At 47.4% G+C, this 14,250-nt stretch overlaps 1 protein-coding gene across 1 annotated transcript in view; it reads right to left on the reverse strand.

Annotated features, from left to right (window-relative positions):
* LOC126100703 (glucose dehydrogenase [FAD, quinone]-like) overlaps positions 1 to 14,250 on the reverse strand; it is a 159,176-nt gene that overhangs the window by 74,633 nt on the left and 70,293 nt on the right. The window contains exon 7 of the mRNA XM_049911319.1: positions 13,451 to 13,758. Coding sequence (XP_049767276.1) covers positions 13,451 to 13,758 — 308 coding nt within the window. The remainder of the gene's footprint in view (positions 1 to 13,450; positions 13,759 to 14,250) is intronic.

A 14,250-nucleotide genomic window follows, 5' to 3' on the forward strand; every position in this document is an offset into this window, starting at 1 on the left:
GCGTTGTATTTGAGGGAGAACACCTGAAGCCTTAAAAAGCCTTCTTAATTTTTCTCTATTTTTTATTACACCGGTCTCGAAACTTTTTGGGCTGACGGTGGTATATTGTAGTCTTTCCCGAGATGCCATTACATTCATCGATAGGTGAATTAGACATACCTATCTAGGAACGTGAAGCGACTTCTAAAACTCTCACGATAGAGCCAAGGTATAATGGGAAAGACTTGACGAGACACAGCAAACGTTGAAGAGCCAACTTGACTCTTAACTCCGCAACAGCAGTACAGGATAAAGGGCGACTGGTCGAAGTTCCATCTAAGACTCACACATCTCGCCCAGTGCCATCAAAAATGTGCTCAATAGGACTGCGATCAGATGAGCATGGGCAGAGGGAAGGTGAGTGAATATATATATATATATATATATATATATATATATATATATATATATTGTGTGTGTGTGTGTGTGTGAGAGAGAGAGGGAGAGAGATAAAGAGGTAGAGAGATAGACGGAGGGTATGGGGATTGAAAGGTAGCCCAAAGAGCGGCCTCATGTCCATGGCTTGTTAGCAGATCAATCCGATAATGCGCTGAAAGTACAGGTCGTCGGTGGGGTGGGTTCGATGGACAAAGAAATGTTAATGTACATCTACATGGATACTCTGCAAATCACATTTAAGTGCCTGGCAGAGGGTTCATCGAGTCAGTGTTGTTTGCCGGCAAGAGACGATGGCAGACGCACTGTGTGCCGCAACTCACCTCATGTAAATGTAGGCCACATAAAATTACGTACACCACCTGCCTGCACAGTGGCCTGTTGGCGAACGCAATGCAGTGTCAATGAAGCCATGAGCGTTATCACTGGGACTGTTAGAGCTACCCCCATTTAATGATTACCTGTTCCAGCTAATGTTGCTCCACAACGCCATAAGATCTATGGACGAAAGCGGCTAAGATAATACTCCTCAAGAAGATCACAGCTCATAAGAACTCTCGCTTGTATGATGTTGTACAAGATCTACCAACAACTAATCTGAAATTACGGAAACCACCTAGGGTTGACTCACAAATTATCAGTTCTTTCGACGTGACTTCAAAGTGGCGACAAAGCTAAATGCACATCCAGCCGGTAACGCTCACCTGGTTTAAGATCCAGCAAGGAACTCTGAGGGCTCCCAACTACCGCAGCAAACCTGGTGAAGGCTGAGCTGCATTAGGGCGGTCAAGGGAAGTATGGTTACTCCTTGCAAAAGTGGGCTTTCCATCTGCCTAATTACTGCGAGTGCGGGGTAAAAAAAGAAAAAAAAAACCCACATAGTTAACAAGTGCCAAATTCGAGTATTTGCCGGTCATCTGAAGACTCTGCACCAAGGGGCTCAGAGGGCCCTGGACTGGTTGTCGCATTCGGACATTTTCATTTGGTTGTAGATTCTTCTGTTGATTTGTAAAACCATACGATAAATAAACAGAGACCAGTTACAGCAGTTGCGGCCAGGTTACCTCAGAAGAGAAAGCAACAGCTTTGATATCCTTCCCACCCGACACATTAATCACTGAAATCGCATCGCATGCTCCCTTTAGATGTATTTTTACCTTTACATTGAGCTGTGAGTATTGCAACTCACCATTCCAGGCGACTTCCCTGCATTTCCTTCCAATGTCTATCTAAAGGTGATATTCTTGACCCCTCTTCGAAGTGTTGTTGAAGCACATTTCGTGACCGCGTTGGCGCCTGACAGTGCGCCAGCTTGAGTCGTGATCTGGTATCTCAGACATAAATTATCTGTTTGTGTGCAATGTGATGATTGTAAGTGCATTCTTTTCTTTTTCTACATGCTTCACATCGTTAATATGAAAATGTAATGGGAAACAAGCCTTGTATTACCGCAACTGTGAGCAGAAAATCGCTTAAAACAGTGCATGAGTTGGTCAACGTGTAGAACATCGAATATGGTTGACCTGCATATGTAGGAGGTTGGTACGAAACACTCGTGAACGTCCCAGCGGTGCCGCAATCTCACTCCTCTCCCATGTGACTGGGAAGTACCTGCACAGAGGTGCAGCAGCTGAATATCTCCGCAGTCGTGTCCGGGACCTAGTTCCCACGTCGCTGTATATTTTTCTGCAAGACTAACATTTGCTTCTCTTCCTAGGAGAGTTACTCAAGTGTTTCAAGACAGGGATTTTCTCGTCACTCCATGTCTTTCCTCAGCGTGCCGAGAGCAAGCCACGAACGAAAGTTGCAAAAAATATGCAGAGATTACAAGCGCTGTAGCCGCTCTTCACGATGATGTGTTCCCTGGTGCTTGACAACGTGGTGTCGTTTCTCCCTTGACCTCCACACTGAATTGATTCGCGTTTAAGTGAAGGAGATACGAGCAACATTTTGTGGAGAACGAACGATGTCTTATCCGAGCCAGTAGCTCCTTGATAGGCAGCGTGTGGACGCCTTCTGCGCTACTATACGTGAACTTCAGCCAAGTGAAGACTGAACCGGTCTGTGATGTTGTGGCATTGTATTTCTGGGAAGCTTGATAGACAATGAAAGCATAGATTGATGGACGCTGAAGGAAGAGAATGCCCTCAATGAAAGATACGATGTCACAAAGAATTTCGATCGGTTCTCTAGGGAACACACTAGAGATGGGGGATCCGCTCTTGAACTAATTCATAGAGTTGAATCTTTCAAAGGAGTGAACAATCAGTGATTCAGAAAAAAAGAACGGTAGCTCCAAACGTTTCCCACGGCAGAGTGAGAGAGAGAGTGAGAGAGAGAGAGAGAGAGAGAGAGAGAGAGAGAGAGACGGAGCATATCAGCAGCGCCTCTGCTGGTCAGAGCACTGTGCACGCCACACAACACAGCCAGCGCCGGCCTCTGCCCAGCTTCTACCTTGGCTGCCTGCATTGTGCAGTGCTCCATTGGATTTTGTGTTTCACATATGCTGTGCCGTCTCTGTGCGTCGTCTTCCGCGTGAAGTGTCGCACTCTGTCGGCGATCGTTTCAGTCGCACGTCCTGCCCTCTGGGCAGCTGATGCGAGCAACAGGACAAAGAGCCACCTAGCGGATAACATAGGAACTACTTGCAACAACCTGCTCGCAAGGGAATGGACGATTTGTCTCAGAGCGGGTGAGTTCACCGCTTCCCCCACCCTCGGAACTCGCCCGCTCAACGCTCACCCCACCGTCTCGACTCTAGCCAGAGCGTTGAGCAAAGTGACTCAGGTGTCACTCTGGTCGCTGCGGTCTCAGCTCACGCAGTAATACAGCTCGCAGCTCGACCTACTCGACTCAGTGCCTCTGCATCGGAGTTCGTCCCTACTGGATATTGTTCTTCGTAGTAATACCGCTATGTATATTACATTATTATGTTATGTATACATCAATTGTTTTTATTTTATTTTTATTTGTTTAAACTGATTAGATTAGGTTCCTGATAACTCCTCTTACTATAGGATTTTTGTTATGGCCACTCGAATTTACGCTTTAATTACGAGCGAACCGATAAATGTATCGCAAAATGTGATACACCAATATTTTCCTTGTTTTATTCTGCGTAAGGCTATATGGAGCACTTTCGTTTTACAGTCAAATTTATATTTTGCGATTTTAGGCGTCTTCGGAAGGAAACGTTCACTTCAAAAATATATGGCTTGCAATGTATTTGTATGAGGTTAATGAAATTTTAATACATTATAGCCAAATATATTGTTAATGTAAATCTCAAGTTACTAATTTTCCGATCACCCAAAAAACCACGATAGTGCAAAATAAATCAATAATCAAAAACTTTGTCATATCGTGGAAATTACAATAAACAATACAAAATTCTTACTCATTATCTGTGTTCAAGATCAAAATACAGGTATAGTACTGGAATAAACCAAGTTTAAAGGGCAATGTGCCTTCCATTTATTTTCTACTGTAAATGAGTGGTGAGTCATGAAAAAGAGCTAATTCATTTCAGGGAGTGAACAGTTCTGATTCAATCTCTGAAAAGAACAGTTTTGCCCATCTCTAGAACACACTTGAAATGCGCAACAGCTTCTGCCACGTCCTGCACCCCAACACACACTTCCGCCACCATCCTACTTTGGCCAACTGTATCCGCTATAAGCAGCTCCGTGCGCGATGCCGTCGCGTCATCCGCGATAGCAAGAAGGCAAGCTGGAAATTCTTTGTTAGCTCATTTAACACCTTCACTCCCTCCTCGGAAGTTTGGAGTCGGCTTCGACGGTTCTCAGGCGCGCCTAGTTTCTCCCCGGTCTCTGGGCTCACTGTCGCGCATGATACCTTAGTGGACCCCGTCGCAATTTCTAACTCGTTGGGTCAGCACTTTGCTGAGATTTCGAGCTCTTCAAATTACCCGCCAGCGTTTCTCCCGAAGAAACGTGCAGCGGAAGTGCGACCTCTTGCTTTCTCCTCTCAAAATCACGAAAGCTACAATACTGTTTTCTCCATGCGGGAACTCCAACATGCCCTCTCATCTTCTCGCTCCTCCGCCCCGGGACCGGATGGTATCCATGTCCAAATGTTGCTGCATTTATCAACCCCTAGTCTGCGTTACCTCCTTCGCCTTTATAATCGAATTTGGACCGATAGTACCTTTCCCAAACGGTGGCGGGAAGCTATTGTCGTTCCTGTTCCGAAACCTGGAAAGGACAAACATCTCCCCTCTAGCTATCGCCCCATTTCTCTCACGAGTAGTGTCTGTAAGGTTTTGGAGCGTATGGTGAATTACCGTTTAGCTTGGTGGCTGGAATCCCGCAGTCTTTTAACACCAGCCCAATGCGGATTCCGGAAGCATCGTTCTGCAGTTGACCATCTTGTTGCTCTCTCCACTTATATCATGAACAATTTTCTCCGGAAACGCCAAACGGTAGCAATATTTTTCGATCTGGAGAGAGCATACGATACCTGTTGGAGGACAGGCATCCTCCGCACACTGTTCTCTTGGGGCTTTCGAGGCCGGCTGCCCCTTTTTCTTCGCGAATTTATGGCAGAGCGCACTTTTAGGGTGCGGGTGAACACTACTCTCTCCCGTACTTTCTCCCAAGAAAACGGGGTACCCCAGGGATCCGTGCTGAGTGTTGTACTGTTTGCCATCGCCATAAATCCAATTATGGATTGTCTCCTTCCTGATGTCTCGGGCTCCCTCTTTGTGGACGATTTTGCGATCTACTACAGCTCTCAACGGACCAGCCTTCTTGAACGACGTCTTCAAGGATGTCTCGATCGCCTCCACTCGTGGAGCATCGAAACCGGCTTCCGTTTCTCACCCAGTAAGACCGTTTGTGTCAATTTTTGGCGACGTAAGGAGTTTCTTCCGCCCTCCTTACATCTAGGTCCTGTCAACCTTCCGTTTTCAGACGTCGCTAAATTCTTGGGTCTTATGTTTGACAGAAAACTGTGCTGGCCCTCCCACGTCTCCTATCTTTCGGCTCGCTGTCTGCGATCGCTTAACACCCTCCGTGTCCTGAATGGTACCTCCTGGGGAGCGGACCGAGTGGTCCTTCTCCGCCTCTATCGCGCCTTAGTGCGCTCAAAATTGGATTACGGAAGCATAGTCTACTCCTCTGCTCGGCCGTCTATTCTTCGGCGTCTCGCCTCTATCCACCACCGTGGATTACGTTTAGTGTCTGGAGCTTTTTACACTAGCCCTGTGGAAAGCCTTTATGCTGAGACTGCTGAACCTCCGCTGTCCAATCGGCGAGCAGTCCTCCTGAGTCGTTATGCTAGCCATCTGTCTTCCATGCCTGCTAATCCAGCCCATGACCTTTTTTTCGACGCCTCCTTTGATGTAGGGTATGCAGGCCGCTCCTCCTCCGTACTACCCCCGGGAGTCCGCTTCCGTCAATTGCTCCATTCTCTTTCCTGCCGCTTTCCGAAAACCTTTTTGACAACTTGGGGTACAGCACCGCCTTGGCTCCGTCCCCGGATCTGCCTGCTCCGTGACCTTTGTCAATTTCCCAAGGATGGTACCCCTACACTTGTTTATCGTCGGGCATTTGCTGCTCTATGTGCACAAATGACGGACGCCACGTTTATTTACACCGACGGCTCGAAAACATCATTAGGTGTAGGGAGTGCCTATATTGTTGGCGACACCCCAAATCGCTTTCGACTTCCCGACCAGTGTTCGGTTTATACTGCGGAGCTTTACGCTGTTCTCCAGGCTGTCCACTACATCCGCCGCCATCAGCGGATACAGTACGTTATCTGCTCAGATTCTCTCAGCTCTCTCCTCAGTCTCCAAGCTCTTTACCCTGTGCACCCTCTGGTCCATCGGATTCAGGACTGTCTGCGCTTGCTCCACCTGGGGGGCGTCTCGGTGGCGTTCCTCTGGCTCCCGGGTCACGCTGGTATCTGTGGGAATGAGGCGGCCGATATGGCGGCCAAGGCTGCAGTCTCTCTTCCTCGGCCAGCTATTCAGTCGCTTCCCTTCACCGATCTACGGAGCGGTTTATGTCGCCAAGTTGCTCATTTATGGCATGCGCATTGGTCAACACTTCCCCGTAATAAATTGCGGGAAGTGAAAGCCCTTTCTTGCGCTTGGACTTCTTCCTCCCGAACGCGTCGTCGGGAGGAGGTAATTTTAGCTCGACTCCGGATAGGGCACTGTCTTTTTAGCCATAGACATCTTTTAAGCGGTGATCCTCCTCCACTCTGTCCCCACTGCTCTCAGCCGTGGACGGTCAGACACCTTTTAATTGAATGCCCCTATTTTAATCCGTTACGCTCCCGTCTACAGCTATCGCCTGATCTATCGTCGATTTTAGCAGATGACACGCGCTCAGCCGACCGCGTTCTCCAGTTTATTAGTGACAGTGAAATGACATCAGTCATTTGAAGTTTTTTTTTTTTTTTGGGACAACCGCCCCCTGTCTGTACTGGATTTTTAAGCATTCTTTCTACTTTTAGTTTCTCCAATTTTATGAGTTTGTTTCCATTGCTGCTGGTTTTCAATTTCGGTTTTTTACTGTCTTAAGTCACGGGCTGGGCGCTAATGACCATAGCAGTTTTGCGCCCTAAAACCACAAAAAAAAAAAAAAAACCCCAACACACACACATGGAGAGACTGGACAGCAGCGTTTTGTGGACGATGTCACCGGCATGGAGAACGCAAAGTAGCAGGGTCGCTGCCAATGGGTTCTGCTTTAAGGTGACAACTTACGATTTTGCAATTCACAGTATGGCTGAAAATGATTTTTTTTTTGTCAGCGACAATGATTGTTAGAGAGTAAATGTACAGGGAAATTTACGAAATGAAGACTTAAAGTAATGGTTGTGAAACTATTGCAGAAGGCCTGTGCAGCTACCTTCCAAACTTTGCCTGGTCGGTTTAGTTAAGGCCCTTCAGTGTAATTATTGCTGATAAACAAGTATACCAGTTTATAAATCATCGTTTATGTTCACTGCAAGGTAATTCATGTCCGTTAAGGAGACGAGCAGATACTGAACTTATCTCCGTACGATGTTATCCTTACTTGAGGTTCGTTTGATTCGTGTGCTGCAGTCTGTCAAATTGGCTGTCTGTTTCCTGTTATGAGAACCACATCTATGCAACAGAAATGCCATTAATGCCATAACACTTTAGTTTGACAAGTAGAATTTCAGGATCCACGTAATTAAAGGTGCTGGCAACATCACAGACTACATGTATAAACAGGATATTCTTGGACTTGGGTTGCTTTCTGTGTAGGAAATCCTCGACGAAAGTGAAACTAAGAGGCCATAAGGAAATTCTCAGAAAACTGAGACAGTATTCTGCCGGCGATTTTCTCAAAAACTTTATAAAACACTGCTGTGTGTTAAACAGCTCTGTATTTAGAGGCGGTTTGTTTTTTCCACTTTTATAGGCGAGTGTTAGTACAGCAACTTTAAGCCTGCCAGGATATACGCCCCGAGTCTGATCACAGTCAAGCAGCACCAGATAACTAACTGTTGGCGGCTACGGGGACTGAAACGCTCCTTTCGCCCGTGCCTCTGATCTTCCGCGTGTCGCGTGAACTATAGACCCGGCCGCGGCCAGAATGCACGTGCTTCTGGCGTTGTGCAGAGCGCGAGACAATCTCCACGACTACTTTCTGGAAAGAACGCTAGGTTCGACTACTGGAATGAGATATCTTGACCGCTAACAGTTCTAGGTACCGCCTCCTAATTTCTATTATCGCTAATAATCTCCACAGCAACAAACAGGAATGCAGTTCAAAGTAAATAGGGGGAGATGCACATAAAACAACACTTGTAACTTAGTACGAAAACCTGATGGGCGTGAATTAACCCCAGACAAGTGCGTCACTTCCATCCAACATGGACTTCAGCCAACCAATGCCTGCTTGCTTCGCTCTGAGATCACCCTTTTTACTGAAAACGCCTACGCTTAGTAATAGTTGCCGAGAACACGAAATTACTAAAGCAGAAATCTAGATTTCGGATTGTCTCTATCTTCGGTACGGCATTGAGTAACTTGGTTCACCCCTCAGAATCACCAGTTCAAGCCTTCCGAAACACACTACTAAAGCGTTACAGGTGTTGGACAGAAATATGGAAGCACCGCGGGAAATGAATGCGTGAAGGTAAATGCAGTTTCTAGACAAGCCTGCAAGTTACTCTGTGGTGTTTAACCACGAACAGCGCCTGTGCAATATCCTCAACACCTTGCAAGTACCAGTCGCGGTCACAACAGTGCCCTACGTAGCTGCTTTGTTTTATACCGGAGCTCAGAGCATTCGAACGTGGGAAAGTTGCTGACGCTCGTATGGTCGGTGTTTCCGTAAACAAGGCAGCCGAAGTGCCCGGTGTTCCGAGAGGCACCGTATCGAAGATTTATGCCGCATACAAGGAAAACAGAAAAGCATCTTCTGGCAAGTCACAACGCTGAATGATCGTGACACAGCTGCAAAAGTCACTGCCGCACTCGCGAATCCTATCGGCACCAAAAGAACGTGAAGAGAGCTCGATAATCATGGAATTGCAGGGCTAGCTGCAATTCCAAAACCATTCATCAGTGATTCAAACGCCCGTAACAGAAAAATGTCTTGCCGAAGCCATAAAAGCTGGACTGTGGAACAATGGAAGAACGTAATTAGGTCGGACACGTTTTGTTTCACACTATTTCCAACTTCTAGCCGAGTTCACATTTCAAGAATGCATCATGACAAGAGTCCGGTGATAATTTGCGCAGCCATATGTTAGTATTCAATGAGCCACATCGTTACACTGCAAGATTTCATTACTGCCAAGCATTACGTGACCATTCTGGTGAGCACCAGTGGTCTAGGGGTTGTCAGCCGGCACGGTAGCTCAGCGTGTTCGGTCAGAGAGCCGGTTGGCCTCTGTAATAAAAAACTGAGTGGAAGGATCAACCACCGAACTTGAACAGGATGTCCTGCGACGTCCGCAACGACCAAACACAACGATCGACAACGAACAAAACGCAAAAAAAAGAGTAGCGTCTTTGATTCATAATCAAAACGTCTTCGATCCTGAGTTCGAATCCCGCCGCTGCTTAAATTTTGATAAATAATCAGCATTGGCGGCCGAAGACTTCCGGCATAAGAAGTCACCCTCATTCTACCAACGGCCTTGTCAAAGAGGGCGGAGGAGCGGACAGAGGTTCAGGGCGCCCTCTCGTCCTAGGCGTGGGAAACTGCCCCTAAAGGCGGAAGAATCAGCAATGATCATCGGCACGAGGATGCAGAAGGCAATGGAAACCACTGCATTAAAGACACGTAACGTGTATCCACAGGACATGTGGCCTGTAACTGAAGAACTGTCATGATGATCTCTCCATTGGCAAAAGATTACGAAATAGTCCCCTATTAGGATCTCCAGGAGGGGACTGCCAAGGAGGAGGTTACCACGAGTAAAACACTGAATAATCAACGAAAGGACAACGTTCTACGAGTTGGGGGCGTGGAATGTCAAAATCTTTAACATGGTTGGGAAACTAGAAAATCTGAAAAAGGAAACGCAAAGGCTCAAAGTACATATAGCAAGGGTCAGTGAAGTGAGGTGGAAAGAAGAAAAGGATTTCTGGTCAGATGAGTATAGGGTAATATCAACGGCAGCAGAAAATGGTATAATGAAAGTGTGATTCGTTATGAACAGTAAGTTGGGGCAGAGTGTGTGTTATTGTGAACAGACCAGTTGACGGAGTTGTTCTTATCAGAATCAACACCAAACCAAAACTGACAACGATAGTTCATGCCGACGCCGCAAAATGAATATGAAGAGACAGAGGAAGTGTATGGGGATTTTGAAAGGGTAATACAGTATGTAAAGGGGGATGAATGTGTAATAGTCATGGGTGACTGGAATGAAATTGTAGGGGAAGGAGTCGAAGAAAAGGATAGAGGAGAACATGTGCTTAGGACTAGGAATGAGAGAGGAGGAAGACCAGTTGAGTTCTGTAACAAGTTTCAACTAGTAATAGCGAATACCCTGTTCAAGAATCACAAGAGGAGGAGGTATACTCGGAAAAGGCCGGGTGATACGGGAGTGTTTGAGTTAGATTACATCATGGTCGAGCAGAGATTGCAAAATCAGATACTGGATTGTAAGAGATACCCAGGAGCAGATTTAGTCTCAGATCACAATATAGTAGTGATTAAGAGTAGGCTGAAGTTTAAGACATTAGTCAGGAAGAATCAGTACGGAAAGAAATAGGATACGGAAGTACTAACGAAAGACGAGATACGCTTGAAGTTCTCTAAGGCTAAAGATAAAGCAATAAGGGAACGCTCAGTAGGTAGTGCAGTTGAAGAGGAATGGACATCTCTAAAAAGGGCCATCACAGAAGTTGGGAAAGCAAACGTAGGTACAAAGAAACCATGGGTAAGACAAGAAATACTTCAATTGATCGATGAAAGGAGGAAGTGCAAAAACGTTCAGGGAAACTCAGGAATGCAGAAATACAAGTCGCTGAGGAATGAAATATGTGCAGGGAAGCTAAGACGAATTCGCTGCAGGAAAAATGTGAAGACATCGAAAAAGAAATGATTGTCGGAAGGACAGATTCGGCATGCAGGAAAGTCAAAACAACCTTCGGTGACGTTAAAAGCAAGGGTGATAACATTAAGAGTGCAACGGGAATTCCACTGTTAAGAGAGACGAAAGTAATCACTAGTAGCAGAAATGAGAACAGCGAGAAACTTAACATCAGGATTGATGGTCACGAAATAGAGGAAGTTACAGAATCCTGCTACCTAGGCAGCAAAATAAGCAATAACGGACAGGGCAAGGAGGACATCAAAAGTAGAGTAGCACTGGCAAAAACGGCACTCCCGGCCAAGAGAAGTCTACTATTAGTAGTATCAAATATCGACCTTAGTTTGAGGAAGAAATTTCTGTGAATGTGAAACATGGACTGTAGGAAAACCGGAACGAGAATCGAAGCATTTGAGATGTGGTGCTATAGACGAATGTTGAAAATTAGGTGGACTGATAAGGATTGAGGACGTTCTGCGCAGAATCGGAGAGGAAACGAACATGCGGAAAACACTTACAGGGAGAAGGGGCAGGGTGATAGGACATGTGTTAAGACATGAGGGGATGACTTCCATGGTACTAGAGGGAGCTGTAGAGGGCAAAAACTGTAGAGGAAGACAGAGATTGGAATACGTCAAGCAAATAATTGAGGACGTAGATTGCAAGTGCTACTCTGAGATGAAGAGGTTAGCACAGGAAAGGAATTCGTGGCGGGCCGCATCAAACAAGTCAGTAGACTGATGACAAAAAAAAAACGTCCGCACCAGAGGGCGCATGACCTCTACAACTCACGAGAGCTGCTTGCTGAGTTCTCGATTTCGCAAGCTCCAGACCGCACCACGAAATTATTTAACAGTTAGTGCAGAATCAAGAGCAGAATGTTGACAGTTCTACTGGGCGTTTTCTACGCGCGCTGATGACGCTTCCGCAAGGTACTGCTTCCTGCCATGACTCAGTAGTTTCTCCACAACTTCGGAAAATATTTGTCGTGACTCGGTTTGGAGCAGGTCTTGTATGCTCCGACCACTATCTACACTGCCAGAAAAAAATGGTTAACTCTTTTAGAGCTATTCAATTCACTTGTCCAATTCACTTCTCGAATTATTGTTGCAACAGTGCATATGGCATACATGAAATGACTGCATTTACAGATCAATAGCACAACCGGTTCTGAGTTACCAGTTATTGACCCATGCTGAAAGATACGTATTGGGAAATGGTGTAGTCTCCTCATCCGGCAATGCAGGGGCTGACGCTGGCAATCATTCGATCTTGAAGATAGCGAATACTGTCCTAGGATGTGTTATGCCACACTTGCTCAATCTTTCCACGTAGTTCTTTAAGAGTTGTTGATTGACGACTCTCATCTTGTCGCGTGATATCTCTCACATGCTCTGTCTGGCGATTGTGCTGGCCAGGGAAGGTGCTGCGCAACTTCCAGAGCACGTTCAGTTTCACGGGCAGTGTGTGGGCGAGCATTATCCTGTTGGAACAACACATCACCTTGCTGCTGCAAGAACTGGTTAGCGTCCCCTCAAGAAACAGTAAAGGTGAAGAAGAGTCATCGCACGTCAGACCATTAGGCCTGCGGTGTGGCCAATGTCTCTTGGACGAATGCACTCTACGAATCAGCACTCACCAGCTCTACATCGTACGAACAAACGACCCTCACTTGCACGCAGAGAGAATCTGCTTCTATCGCAGAAGACCGCGGCTCGCCGTGCCACCTTCCGAGCGATCCTCTAACGGCAGCAGTCGAGCCGTGCACGTCGATGCTATAGCCTCAGTGCAAGACGGACCCGAGGTGTGCGTGCCCGTAATCTCCCTGCTAATGACCGGTTCACAAAAGTTCGCGTTGACACGTCTGGCCTCACAAGCCATCTGTGCTGTGCTTGCTGTACGATCTGTGACCTGCCACTGCTGCCCTTGCAGTACGATAGTCCTGGCGGGCGTCTGTGCTGTGTGGACGACCAGAACCTCGTCTTCAGATGTGAAAAGCTACACAACTGACGTAATACGTCCAACTTGTGAGGCAGTTCTCTGATAGGACCATCCACCACTCGGAAGGCCATTATTCACAGCAGTTCAACTTTAAGAAATGGCTCAGTTGGCTGTAGGAAGCACAAATGCGTGTCCAAGGCATACTTGCCTGAGTCTTCTGGCTGTCGTCATTGCCTGTTAAAGAGCAGAGAGAAATGGCGCTCTGGTAATTATGCTGTTTGTGTACGACGTTGAAACCATTATCAGTACATCTGCAATCCCCCAGGTGGGATATGCCGTCTTCGGATGAAAATCAATGTCTTCTTTCCAGGTGCTCTAATTTTTTTATCTGGTAGTGTATTTAGGGTGATTAACTAAAGAGGAGCTCGTTGCGTGCAGGCTGCAGAAAACCCCTTTCCCTGTTGGGCATAATAGGCTGTAGACATGAAGTGCTGGACAGCGGCGCGGCGCGGCACGCTACCTGCAGCAGGTTGGCGGCTATGGGGATGTCCATGACGAAGTTCTCGTGGCGGCCCGCCTCCACCAGCAGCACGGACCAGTGCGGCACCTCGGAGAGGCGGGCGGCGACCGCGCAGCCGGCCGTGCCCGCGCCCACCACCACGAAGTCGTACTCGTCCAGCAGCTGCGCGTCGGGCACGTCGCGCGGCTCCGAGTTCCAGTGGCGCGTGCCCTGCTGGAGCGCGCGCAGCGCCGCCTCCAGGATGCTCGGCTCCTGCCCCTGGGCGGCCACCGCGGCCACCACCGCAGCCACCAGCGCTGCTGCCAGCCCTGCACCACGACAGAGCCAGCGTCTCAGAAGCTTTTAGGTGGCAGAAAAATACGAGGGGCCTTCAAATTTGAAAACAATGCGGAGTTTGCTGTGGAACAATGTGGAATTTGCCCCCTTCAGTCCCTTTAGTCTCAAGAAGTGCCGATAAGTGGCGGCGCTATACGTAGCCTTAAAAATGGCGCCATTAACAGAGCTGCGATCCAAGCAGAGAACTGTCATTGAGCTTCTTTTGGCGGAAAACCAGAGGATCGCAGATACTCATAGGCGCTTGCAGAATGCCTATGAAGACCTAGTGGTGAACAAAAGCACGGAGAGTCGTCGGGAGAGGTGCCTGCCGTCATCGCAACAACGTCGCGCAAAGCTGTTCCACCTCCCGCCTGCCGGCTGGACGCCCAAAGCTGTGACTGCTGCGGTGCTGCAGTGTGCGGACACCTCATTCTAGGTAACCGGCGGATCACAGACAGACACCTCGCTGCTCGACTGGAAGTCTC

The sequence above is a fragment of the Schistocerca cancellata genome, chromosome 9, assembly GCF_023864275.1.
Source record: "Schistocerca cancellata isolate TAMUIC-IGC-003103 chromosome 9, iqSchCanc2.1, whole genome shotgun sequence".
Lineage (NCBI taxonomy): Eukaryota > Metazoa > Arthropoda > Insecta > Orthoptera > Acrididae > Schistocerca > Schistocerca cancellata.